Source organism: Chiloscyllium punctatum, chromosome 12 (genome assembly GCF_047496795.1).
Source record: "Chiloscyllium punctatum isolate Juve2018m chromosome 12, sChiPun1.3, whole genome shotgun sequence".
NCBI classification, from domain to species: domain Eukaryota; kingdom Metazoa; phylum Chordata; class Chondrichthyes; order Orectolobiformes; family Hemiscylliidae; genus Chiloscyllium; species Chiloscyllium punctatum.
This window is the reverse complement of record NC_092750.1, coordinates 37,602,660-37,615,638: the sequence shown is the minus strand read 5'-3', so window position 1 is coordinate 37,615,638 and position 12,979 is coordinate 37,602,660. Positions and strand designations below refer to the sequence as shown.

General features: G+C 38.1%; 1 protein-coding gene across 4 annotated transcripts in view; it reads right to left on the bottom strand.

Annotated features, from left to right (window-relative positions):
• Window positions 1–12,979, bottom strand: part of pxk (PX domain containing serine/threonine kinase) — a 65,302-nt gene that overhangs the window by 29,301 nt on the left and 23,022 nt on the right. For all 4 annotated transcript variants that reach the window (XR_011962037.1, XM_072582402.1, XM_072582401.1 and 1 more), the window contains 5 exons: window positions 11,380–11,484; window positions 10,332–10,433; window positions 10,032–10,193; window positions 7,350–7,467; window positions 5,342–5,420 (listed from right to left, as the gene is read on the bottom strand). Coding sequence is in view for 3 of the 4 variants with exons in the window: in XM_072582402.1 (XP_072438503.1) it covers window positions 5,342–5,420; window positions 7,350–7,467; window positions 10,032–10,193; window positions 10,332–10,433; window positions 11,380–11,484 (566 nt within the window). In the remaining variant the exon portion in view is untranslated. The remainder of the gene's footprint in view (window positions 1–5,341; window positions 5,421–7,349; window positions 7,468–10,031; window positions 10,194–10,331; window positions 10,434–11,379; window positions 11,485–12,979) is intronic.

The window sequence follows — 12,979 nt, the reverse complement described above, 5'->3', positions numbered from 1 at the left end:
ATCCCTGCTAAGGTATTGCACCATTCAACTTTGGCCAGATCCTCCCTCATAGCTCCATAGTTCCCTTTATTCATCTGAAAAATTGAAACTTCCAATTGTACCCTCTCCCTCTCAAATTGCAGATTGAAGTTTATTGTATTATGCTCACTACTTCCCAATGGCTCCTTCACTTCGAGGTCCCTGCCCAATTCTGGTTCGTTGCACAATACCAGGTCCAGAATTGCCTTCTCCCTGGCAGGCTCCAGCACCAGCTCTTCTAAGAATCCATCTCTGAGGCACTCCACAAAGTCTCTTTCTTGAGGTCCAGTACCATCCTGATTCTCCCAGTCTACCTGCATATTGAAATCCCCCATAACAACTGTAGTAACATCTTTGCGACAGGCCAATTTCAACTCCTGATTCAACTTACATCTGACATCCAGACTACTGTTTGGGGGCCTGTAGATAACTCCCAAGAGGGTCTTTTTACCCTTAGTATTTCTCAGCTCTATCCACAGTTCTGCATTAAAGGATTGCTACTCTTCCTCATCAAGTAGGACCAAACAAACCTGCAGTATACAAATATTTGAAGAAAACAAAATTGAAAATTATTTCTTTGAAAACATAAAGCACCATTATACTTATTTCTAAAACACCTTGGTCATGATTGCTCAATTTAGAGGAATGGTTCACCAGCAAGAATTTATGGATGTCTGGAAGTCCATAGGGATCTTCCAAGAGTTTGCAAAATACTGTCAAAAATCTTAGAGAATCCAGCTGTATGGTGGATGATGTGGGTAGTAAAGGTAGCCTTGGTGTGAGCCTTGTAGCCACCACATACAACAGTGGCTTAGCTTTTCCAATCAATTGGGAAATGCACATGGAGGGGTTACAAGCAGCACAGAGATTGCTATGTTGAGCACTAAATATCTAAATAAATACCTGCCTTCCTAAATGTATTAAAATACTCTTCACTTCAAATGGAAAACTATATATGATAAATGAAATGGGGCCGGGTTCAGTGAAGTTCACTTAAAAGAGGTTCTATTGCTGAAATTAATTCAGAACCACTGACTTTAAAAAAATGTCGGTTGATAGGAACCTAAAAATAATTGATCACAAAATTCTTGTCAAAAATCCAAAACATTACAATATTCTAGTTATGAAGCAAAAAAATACCAGTTTGAAAAATGTTTGTGTTTCCGCAGACAAGACATGTTCAAATACTTGAAAGTTTCCATTCTGCTAAACAATAGTCTGGGAAACAGTGATCAAAAAATTGAGACCACATTAACGATATCTAACACCTATAAACACTGTTAGTGGATATGGATGTCACAATGGGCCTCAAACTCTATGCCAGGGCTCATTCCATATCAGTATATCTATTATTTCAGTCAGTTTGCTGTGTGTAAATCTCATGTAGAGATGGCAGATATCTTACTCCATTGGGTCCATTTAGCCAATGAAACATCAGAGTCAAAACAATTTTATCAGTCTGCTAGCTTCCCCAGAATCCAACACGAATTTCTCTCAATGAGTCACTTGAGTCTTGCATTAAATGCATAAGTATTTTTCTACAAAAATATCTAATTGTTTTGTTAATGGCAACTGAAAATCCCACAATATCATCATATTAGGCAGTAGCAACACAATGTGTGGGTTCCTGTCTGGAGTTTGTGCCGTCTATGTTTACTTTTTTCCATCTTCTTTCTTTGTTTTTTCTTACTTCAACTTTCTTATTTTCTGCAGAGTGTTTGGCAGCTTCAGTGCATCTGATGTAAGATTTCTTCCCGGCAATGATGGCAGAGGAAGTGGAATGTGCGCTCCTGGTGGTAGCAGTGAAGAAGGGAGTGGGTTTGTGTTCTTGGTAGCAGTGGTGGAGGAGGGAAGCGAGAAGGTGTCCCCAGAGAGATGAGTTTGGGCCCAGAGTCCTCAATAGTGGCTGCACTGCCGAGATCGGCCCAGCTCAGACTTGTGGCGGTGACTTCGTTGGTCGAGACAATGTGGCATCAAAGAGTTGTGACTCCAGCTGGCTGACTGGCTTGTCCTGGTGTTGGCGTTGGTTTTTGCATGGCGGTGGAAGAGTCCAGATCCAGGCCCATATAATCCTTTATGCACTTAAGGAGGGCTGCAATATTGAACTTTTAACTTATTTCATGGTTTTCTACTTTATATTTATGATTTTGTACCTTTCGAACTAAGATGGCACCAGGAATGGCGACTTTGTGCACTTTTCACTGTACTTCTGTACTTGAGCACACATGACAATAAAATCTAATTCTAATTCTATTGAGACAAATCTGTGTTTACCTCTTACTTGAAGCAAGATGATTTCTGTTGGCAAAATGTATAGCTGTTTCTTATGCCAACTACATTATTACAGCATAGCTTCTGTGAGGACAGTGATGCAACATTATCACTGTAATCTGTAAATAACAACGTGCATGCCCATACACACAGCAACCTCCAACATTCATCTAGGACATGAAATAACCTTCTGACAACGCCCAAATAATGCATATGTCATTGCTTCATTTGTACCCACAGAAATTCATATTTGAAGCATTCCATGGTTATAAAGCCTTCATATTTTACCGTATGTACAGCAAAACAGGAGTGGCTTGGATCATTTTTATTCATGCTTATTTATGCAAGTGCTGAACAGAAATCGTAATCCTTTATGCAAATCTGTAAACAACAAAGACGTTATTTTCCTTCTCATATCCATGACAACCTGAAGATTCTGGAAGCTATATTCATCATGAAGATGTTTTCCCACTGTTAGAAAACTAGCTAATTCTAGGAGAGGGATCATACCCTCTCAGTAAAATACGTTTTTTCTCTGACCTCTCACTCATAGCAGTGCCTAATCAGCCGCTTTTTCACTACTTTCGGTGCTCTGTGTCCACTCTGATATTATTAGCCACAAACACACACTACTTTGTGTGCATTTTCAATTAATGTCAGAACTCAATAGGTCCTTGAAACGATGATAAAGGACAGATTACACAATGCTGAAGTGCACTGACTATGAAACACTGCTAAAATAGGAAGATCACAAGTTCAACACACAGCACAGTAACCAATTTCAATGCACAGAATATTCCAATATTCCTTCATCATGTTTAAATCACTTCTGCCACAGAAATATCATTAAAAACCAAAAAAAAAAGCAAATAGCACAGGTTATTATTAAGTAGAGAAAATGCCCTAATTGTTTTTATCTCCCATTACAATTATTTGAATCATCATAGAATCATAGAACCATAGTGTGGAATCAGGCCATTCAACCCATCGAGTCTGCAAACAGCATTCCACCCAGACCCACCCCACTATCTTATCCCTATAACCCTGCATTTCCCATGGCTAACCCACCTACCTACACATCCCTGACACTATGGGGCAATTTAGCATGGCCAATCCATCTAACCTGCGGGAGAAAACGGAGGAAAGCCACTCAAGGCATGGGGTGAATATGCACCCTCCACACAGTCAGTCACACGAGGGTGGAATTGAATCTGGGTCCCTGGCATTGTAAGGCAGCAGTGCGATACACTGAGCCACCATGACTATTAGGTGAACAAGATTTTTAACAGAATTTTAATTTCATCGTCTAGTGGGATTCGAAACAAAGCACTGCCTGGGATTCTGGATTGCTAATTCAGTGACATTACCATAATGCCACCACCTCCCCTTGAAGGAAACCAAATATCAATTCAAATGAATTGCATCCTACTGTTCAGTATAACTAGTTTTCTGTAAATTACAAGTGTTGCTCTGAAGCTTCCTGAGATTTACAAAACATATGCATTATTCATAGAAGCAATGCACACACAAGCAACGCAACAGCACAACAACATAAAAATTCTTGTGTAGACCAAAGACAAATCAACCGCCAAGTTACCAGGTGTCTGCAATTGTGCTAAGAAATTTAAAAGGGCCATAAACTTAAACAATCTATGCATTCCAAAAACAAAAGAGGGAACATTGGTGGAAACCACTAGCAATCAATCCAAGCGATATATTGACCAAGGACAACATTCAAAAAATGCTTAAACACACAGGATAGATCCATGCTTTAATATCCTCATTCTGTGGAGATCTTCATTTTGTTAATGTCCTACATTGCAATCCTTTGAATTCTGTCAGATAACAACATTGACACATGGCTCAACATAGAGTCATAGAGATGTACATATGGAAACAGAGCCTTTGATCCAACCCGTCCATGCCGACCAGATATCCCAACCCAATCTAGCCCCACCTGCCAGCACCCAGCCCATATCCCTCCAAACCCTTCCTATGCAATTGTACCAGCCTCCACCACATCCTCTGGCAGCTCATTCCATACTCATACCACCCTCTGCGTGAAAAAGTTGCCCTTTAGGTCTCTTTTATATCTTTCCCCTCTCACCCTAAACCTATGCCCTCTAGTTCTGGACTCCACGACTTCAGGGAAAAGACTTTGTATACTTATCCTATCCATGCTCCTCATAATTTTGTAAACCCCTATAAAGGCCACCCCTCAGCCTCCGACGCTCCAGGGAAAACAGCCCCAGCCTGTTCAGCCTCTCCCTGTAGCTCAGATCCTCCAACCCTGGCAACATCCTTGTAAACCTTTTCTGAATCCTTTCAAGTTTCACAACATCTTTCCGATAGGAAGGAGACCAGAATTGCACGCAATATTCCAACAGTAGCCTAACCAATGTCCCGTACAGCCGCAACATGACCTCCCAACTCCTGTACTCAATACTCAATACTCTGACCAATAAAGGAACGCATACCAAACGCCTTCTTCACTATCCTATCTACCTGTGACTCCACTTTCAAGGAGCTATGAACCTGCACTCCAAGGTCTCTTTGTTCAGCAACACTTCCTATGACCTTACCATTAAGTGTACAAGTCCTGTTAAGATTTGCTTTCCCAAAATGCAGCACCTTGCATTTAACTGAATTAAACTCCATCTGCCACTTCTCAGCCCATTGGCCCATCTGTCTAAGGGAAGCCACAAACAGATGCCCAGGGACACATTGATCAGGCAGTTGGCTGAAGGCAGTGGTGACCAGAAATTCCTTTGCAATAATGGATTCGATAGTACACCTCAAAGTCACTTTCAGAGTGCGAATTTTGCTTCAAGAGTAGTACCACACATTTTATGCGGAGATTCGCAAACTGGTTTACATGTGGCTGGTACAAATTCAGGCAATTCAACACACAAATCTACAAAATAAGGTAATAAAATAAATCAGTGTCCAAATAACTTTCATTTTATCATGCACTGAAAGATAAAAATGGTTGCTGTATTGCTATGAAAATTTCCTAAAGCAAGAAACCTAAGCTAAGTGCTTTCTCACTTACGGTGTCTCCAACAGCTGGGCAATTGTTGGCATGTTTGTTTTCCAGGCTTCTGCAGAAAGGATAGACTGCAACACAGATACTGTAAAGAAAAGAAAACTCAGGTTCCATTTTTATGCATCGTCCTACTTCTTGCCCGCATTTTGTTTCATCAAATGAACCAAAAAAACAGAAGATTAGCAAATATGCACTGGAAAAATGTAAAACATGTAATGAATACCTCACCTACAGTAGCAAGTTGGAAATAGTCAACAAAAATGGGCAATGCAGTAGCTTGGAGCTAATAATACAGAATCATAGAGACAATGTACAGAAATAAACCATTTAGCCATGACAGTTACGCTGGCATTCTCTTCAAATGCTGTTTTCTTAATTCAGCTCCAAAAACCTTTGAGAGGCAAATATGACAAACATGCATATCCTCTTCAAAAGGGTATAAGCAGGTATTGGGCAAGAAAAATCTAATCTGGAGTTCACAAAACCATGTTCCATCAACTGACACAAGGTGGTTCCAACAGCAGACTCTAACTTATAATGCCCCTGCACAAATTGACCCAATACTAAACTAACAATCTCATTAGATTATAAACACTAACATTAAATCCCACTTGAACAATTGTTCAGTGAATAAATTTATTGTATCATCCTTGGATTTAAAAATCAAAAAACATGAGCAGAGTTATATTAACTACCTCAACTGGAGTAGTAGCAAGGCTGATATAATCAATTTTACCAGGCTGAGTGCCTTCCTGTGACCATCAGCTAAGGATTTTCCAGCCATGAATGTGTGAATAAAAGATAAAAATAGAATCTTAAGAGAAAATAACAGCGCAGTACAGGCCCTTTGGCCCTCAATGTTGCATCAGAAGCCCATCTAACCTACATTATTCTATTCTCGTCCATATGCCTATCCAATCACCATTTAAATGTCTGTAAAGTTGGCGAGTCTACTACTGTCGCAAGCAGGTTGTTCCACACCCCTACTACTCTGAGTAAAGAAACTACCTCTGACATCTGTCCTATGTCTATCACCCCTCAATTTAAAGCTATGTCCCCTCGTAGTAGCCATCACCAACTGAGGAAAAAAGGCTCTCACTGTCCACTCTATCTAACCCTCTGATAACAGTTACATAGCTTACTGATATTCACTGTACAGAGTTACATACATGAACTGTATCCCTGAATAAATCACATCGTTTAGGAAAGGAACTGTATGTACAAAAAAAGGGGAGAAGGAAAATTTGATTTAATTATCTTTGAAAACCCCAAACTTCAGGGTCATAATGATTTCTCTGAAATTGTTAGAGCATTTAAAATCTGCTGTTAAAATCTGTAGCTAACTCCAACTACAAATTCAGAAGTTAAGACACTTGGAGTTCAGAACGGCTGCCTACTCCAAAGTAAATCCAAAATATGTGCGATTTAAGGCAACTTGCCAAAAAGAAAACACTGCTTTAAGAATTTTAAATATTGCAAAATCAATATACTATGCCTGAACACAAATACGAACTATTCTAAAGCTGCATCTTTTTCAGTTGTGTTCACAAATTACACCATGTGAGCAATATTTAGAGGAAAGGTCCAAGGTGCCGTACCCATTCAAAAACAAAACACAAGATTCCACATATGCAAAAATCTGGCATTCTACACAATAACAAAGTTTACTCAACAGTGTAATACCTAGCAACATATACTCAAGTCAGAATGATGTATGACCCAGAGAGCAGATTCACATGTGTCTGCTACCCTTCTTATAAATGATGGAGGTTATAGGACTGAGATACATTACAAAAGTAGCCCTAGCAAATTACTGCAGTGCATCCTATAGATATAAACACATCAGCTAGTGATTGGGGAGTGGAAATTACAATTGGAATGTTTGAAAGTTATAAAAATTCACTGCATAATTGAACTCAAAGAATCAGAATTGTACCTTTGTATCATCTTCCCTTACATCAACTAATACATACCAGCGACAATCAATAAAGACAAGACTTTTAAAAATTCTAACCTATATCTGTTGAGGGAACAGATGGAAAGCTGTCCACTGGCACAGAATCTGGCGGCCTTCCATATGTAATTTCATACAGCAAATGACCAAAGGAATAAACATCAATGGCTTCTGTTGTCTAACAGTACACAAACATACAGAACAAATATTAGAAGTGCTAAAAGAGATCAAATATTTTGATGTTAAAATTCAGTCTTTTTAAATTAAACTTTCAAAGTGATCTTAACCAAAGACACACAAATGAATGAATTAGGAGCAGGAGTAAGCCGCTGTGCTACCATTCAATAAGCCGTTAGAATCCTCACTGATATTTTGTTGTTTTTATTCTTTTATCAATTTTGCTTTGGAACTGTGAACTGGGATTGTGACCTGAAGATGATTTGTGGACTTTAGGAAAACTTACAGTAAAAGGAAATCAACAGAGCAAACAAGTTTTTGTTTGTTGAGAGGCCAGGCCTGATGATTAATTGGATGTTGATGCTGGATTAAAAGTGTTCCTACAGATACAGCGAGCCTAGGAAGAGCATTGTGTTTAAATTGAAAGCAAAAGCTGGCTAGTAATTGGATTTGATTCCAGCAAGTCTGAACGAGACCCTTCATTCAAACAGATGGCAGATGTTGAATGGTAATTGGGGTTTCAGGAAAAGAAGGTGAATCTGTTAGGGTGAAACCAGAGCTGGAGTTGTTCTTTTCAACGGTTTTATCTGGGAGAAGGGTTTGGCTGATGACACAGCATGAAGATTTGAAACCTCCCTCACCAGCCTTTGGAAGCACAAACAGTAGAAAGCTGAGTTAGAAGTGTCTGTGACTGAGTGAACTGAGGTGACCCTGATCAGCATCTCCAGAAGAGCAAAAAGTAGTCCACATCTATGACTGCAAAACAACATAACATGAAAACCATTTAGGTAAGCTGGCCAGTTATGTTATTTTCTTTAATTTAGCCCATACCTGTGTGTGTTTGTCCCTCTTTTGTGTAACTGGGGGTTGAAAACAAATGTTTTACATTTAAAATATGGACATTAATTAGATTACTATGCTTGAAATAAATAATGGGTGTCTTCAATGGTTTTAATTTTACTGTACTGCAAGTGCAGAGTAGAAGGGCTGATTTGTTTCGACAGTGTGTCCCCATGTTGTAACAAGGCTCACAGTTGATCCGATGTTCTTCACACGCCTGCTTACTCCCACTAGCCTTTCACTCCTTGTTTTTAAAGGATCTATCCACTTCTGGCTTAATTAAATTCAAAGACTCTGTTTCCCCCACCTTTTGGAGGAAGAGTGTTCCAAAGACTCGACCCTCACAGAAATAAAATTTTCAACTGTCTTCAATGAGGAACCACTGACTTTAAACAGTGACCTTTTGTTCTACATTCTTCCACAAGAGAAAACATCCTCTCCACATCCATCCTGTCAAAATTTCTCAGGATCTTATGCTTCAATAAAGTTTCTTCTTATTCTAAACCCAAACAGATACAAGCCGAGCAGGCCAACATTTTCTTATAAGACAGCCCATCCATTCAACATTTTACTCTCAAAACTTTTCTGAACTGCTTCTAATACGTGCACAGCCTTCCTTAAATAAGGAGACCAATATTATACATAGTACTCCAGACATCGGACAATGCCTTATCTAACCAAACAAAAAATCTTTTCCACTTTGGTATTCAATTCCCGTGGTAAACTAAAGCATTCTATTAGCTTTCTTAATTACTTCCTGTACCTGCATACTAATCTTTTGCGATTTATGTACTAGGATCCCTAAATTCTTCTGCAATCTCTCACCATTTAGATCATATGCTTTTTCTCTTCTTCCTACCAAAATGAACAATTTCACATTTTCTCACATTATACTCCTTTTGCCATATCTTTGCCCAGTCACCAAATCTACATAACTTTGTGATATAATAAGAAAGAGATATCACACTTGACTCAACCCTATTTCCACTTTGTCCTTAACTTGTAGAAAAGCAACTCCATACCTCTTCCCTTCTCAAGACCCTAACCACCAATGCTCTTCTTCAAACTAAACAGTAAAACAACTAAAATAATTTGCAACGGATATTCAATGTGACACATTAAGGAGTGCAAAATTCCGCCTTGATAAAAACGGGGAAAGGGTGGTAACGAATCAACCAGCTATTACACCACACCAGGTTTTCATGGTGGATAACAGTTGAATTTTACCCAATATTATCTGGAGGGAACAGAACCTATCCAAATCAGCCTCAGTTAACTAGCCTTAGTTAGTGAGAGTTGGTTTGTAAATCAAAAGGATCCAGTCTTTTTCGTACAAGCAACAAATCAGTATTTTTAGATTTAACCTATTATGAACAATTTTAAATTTAGTCCAATTTCTATTCTGCAAAATAGTAACTGTTTCATAGACAGCAGTGTTTAAAAGAAACCCTTTAATTCCAGTCTTAACTGGATTCAATTTCATCTGACATGACTGAATCAAATGATGCTAAACATGGGCTGCTAGATAAAGGATTTTATCTTCAGATATTTTGTCTTACAAAGCTAATTGCTTCGTATAAGTTGTCTTTTTTAGATAATGTAAGCAGCACTGTGCATGTCATCATATCATTTCAACTGCAAGGGAAGTAATTAGGATATAAACCAACAGTGTGATATGAGAGCAAGTGAAAGATAACAGCCTTAAATGAAAGAAACATTATTTACATTGATTTTTCTGGACTGTGTATAGTAAGCTCTATAGTAGCTGGGCAATCCTAGTAATGAGTTTTCTAAATCCAGTAATTTACACGTATCTCCATCAAGCATCACATTCGAAGGATGAAGATGTCCATATGGAATTTTTTTCTCGTGAAGAAACTTCAACACCTGAAATTTAAATCAAATTAAACACTTAAATTGAACAAGAAAAGTCACAAAAGTCAAGAAGAATTCTCTTTAAATGAATATTAAATAGAGTTACTAAACAACAATTTGATAGAGAGGGTAACAGCAAAGTCAATTTACCTCAAGTATTTGTCTCCCAAAAGTTTTTATTTGTTGAAGATCAAGCCCCTGGATTTTCTTAGGGTTGCAGTATTTCTTCATAAAAGGATCTTTTGGCTTCGCCTTCATGCAAAATAAACAACTACTTTTAGCATAATTGGTTTCTTGGTGTTGGTGCTTAAATATCATATTTTGGAATATTCTGTAAGTGAACCAAATAACTGATGTATTACTGATTTGCAACTGGCACTATTCTTAACAAGACAGCAACTGACCGGCTGATCTGCCATGAACAGTCAAACAGTTGATATTCTTTGTAACCCTAGCAGGATGTAAGATACAAAACTATATTTCAAATTCACACATATTTAAAATCCTATAGATATTTGCACCTCAGTAAATGAATAAAAAATACATTTATTTAGCCATTTACAAGATTGTATAACGTCCATGCTTCAGAACATTCAATTATATTATTTGAACAATATGGAAATAACCATCTGCTATAAATCAACCACTAACGTTTAGAAAACTGCAGGACTTTTACTAATTTGACTGAATCTCCACTTCACACTTTTGCCAGCAGACAATGCATGCATAGAACTGCTCAAAACAGAATCCAAATCAACTACGATATGGAAATGATAATCAGAAAGCTCAACAATATGCCCTCAACTTTGAACAGCTACTTACTTACATAATTCTTCTTACACTAAATTTTCAGCAACCATTTCTTATTTTCAAAGATGTCCTGAACAACCTAACAGTACAACCTGAAGATGGCTCTCCAGAGAGTAAGTGGACTGTATTTTCAATTCCATAAAAGTTCTGGAATGAAAGTTCCAGGTCCACAGCAGGTCAGTTACTGATTAGCCTTGTTCAAAGTGCAATTTAAAATTTAACTTGAGTAGAATTTTCTGGACAAACAAAACTGTGCCAGTGCGCTGTAAAGTTGATACCCTATTCTTTGTTGGTATGTGAAAGTCAAAATTCAAATCATGTTTAGAAATACTGCCAGGAAAGATCATTGAAACTATAAAACAGTAATATGCTGTTTAATGCGGCATACCTTGCAGATATAATCTCTTAACGTTCCTTTCTCATTATACATTCGAATTACAAGTGCTGATGAGTCACTCGCTGTGGCAAAGGTTACAGGGTAGATATATGGATGCTAGAGGTTAAAATAAAACATATCTTTTTCAGAACAGAAGACAGCTCATGCTGAAAGTTTACTAACAGATTTGAATTCATAAAAACGTATAATGACCAGTGGCTTAAGGGTCACAAAGTGCTGAACCACATAGACCAGATATCCAACCCAAACTCTGATGAAGGGCTCATGCCCGAAACGTTGATTCTCCTGCTCCTCAGATGCTGCCTGACCTGCTGCGCTTTTCCAGCACCACACTCTCAATTCTAATCTGCAGTCCTCACTTTCACCTGATAATACAGGAACCCTAACAGTAAGGGGCCCGAAGAAAATGTCTGTGACTAAAACTGTTTAGCTTTGACTAGTGTTTTAACCTGTGTTTAATTTGATACTGTATTTAATTACTGTCCTCTGTATAATTGTGTCAAAAAGGCATTTGCCTTTTTTTATTTCTTGTACTTCGTAGTTAAATAAACACAGATTCTTTTGCTATGAAACACCTGTCTACTGCCTTCCTCATTTCACATTCCCTAAATAAGTCCATTGTCAGAACCATGGATCTGGGAGTGATTCGAACCACCTAAAAAAAATCAGCAAATTACTGATTGCAAACCAGAAACCCTACAGAGGACAGGAGACACCAGTGTTCTGTTTGAGACGGGGGTGCGAGTCCAGAGTTTCAATCTCTGATTCAGCAACGTGGGAAGCACATATGCATGGATGCCAGACGAGAAAGGACATTCACTTTGATGTCACAAGTTTGAATATTTCACCACTGAACAGAGTAAACAAATTGCTGTGTAATTGAAGACATGCATATATGTTTTATTCTAACTTATTTTTAATTTAGTATGTTAGGAACATGACTAGATCAGCAGCTTTATGTTGTGAGCACAGATATGATGAGCAAATAATGTCACATTCTGATGAGAGATCTGTAACCTTTGTGTTTTTTTAAAAACTAAACAAATAAAACTGCAAGATTCCACCATTTGAACAAACAACAATCCTAGCTGGGATACATGCAGACTCTAATCTCACACCTTTATGCATTATCGGAGCTGAGATGTCACTTTTTTAAAAAATACTGATAAAACCTTAGGTTATCTCCAGACTGTTACTTGAAAGAAGTTCTGGGATTTACATATTAATCAATCAAAACCTGCATCCCCATTCTAAGTGATTAAAGACTTAGCAGCAATGTAGCTTTGTTCAATATATCGCATCAGTTTTATAAGATTTTGATCTTTTACTATAAATTCTGTGTCCTATGATTCTGCCCTACGAGCTCACTAGTGCCACAACCACCTGACAAAGGAGCAGTGTCCAAAAGTTTAAAATCACACACCAGGTTTATAGTCCACCAGGTTTATTTGGAAGCTCGAGCTTTCGAAGCTCTTCTTCCTCAGGTGGTTGTGGAGCAGAATCATAAAAGACACAGACTTTATAGCAATAGGATTGCAGTGTCATGGAATGTAATATTAAACAAATTTAGCTGGAGTCTTTCATCTTTTAG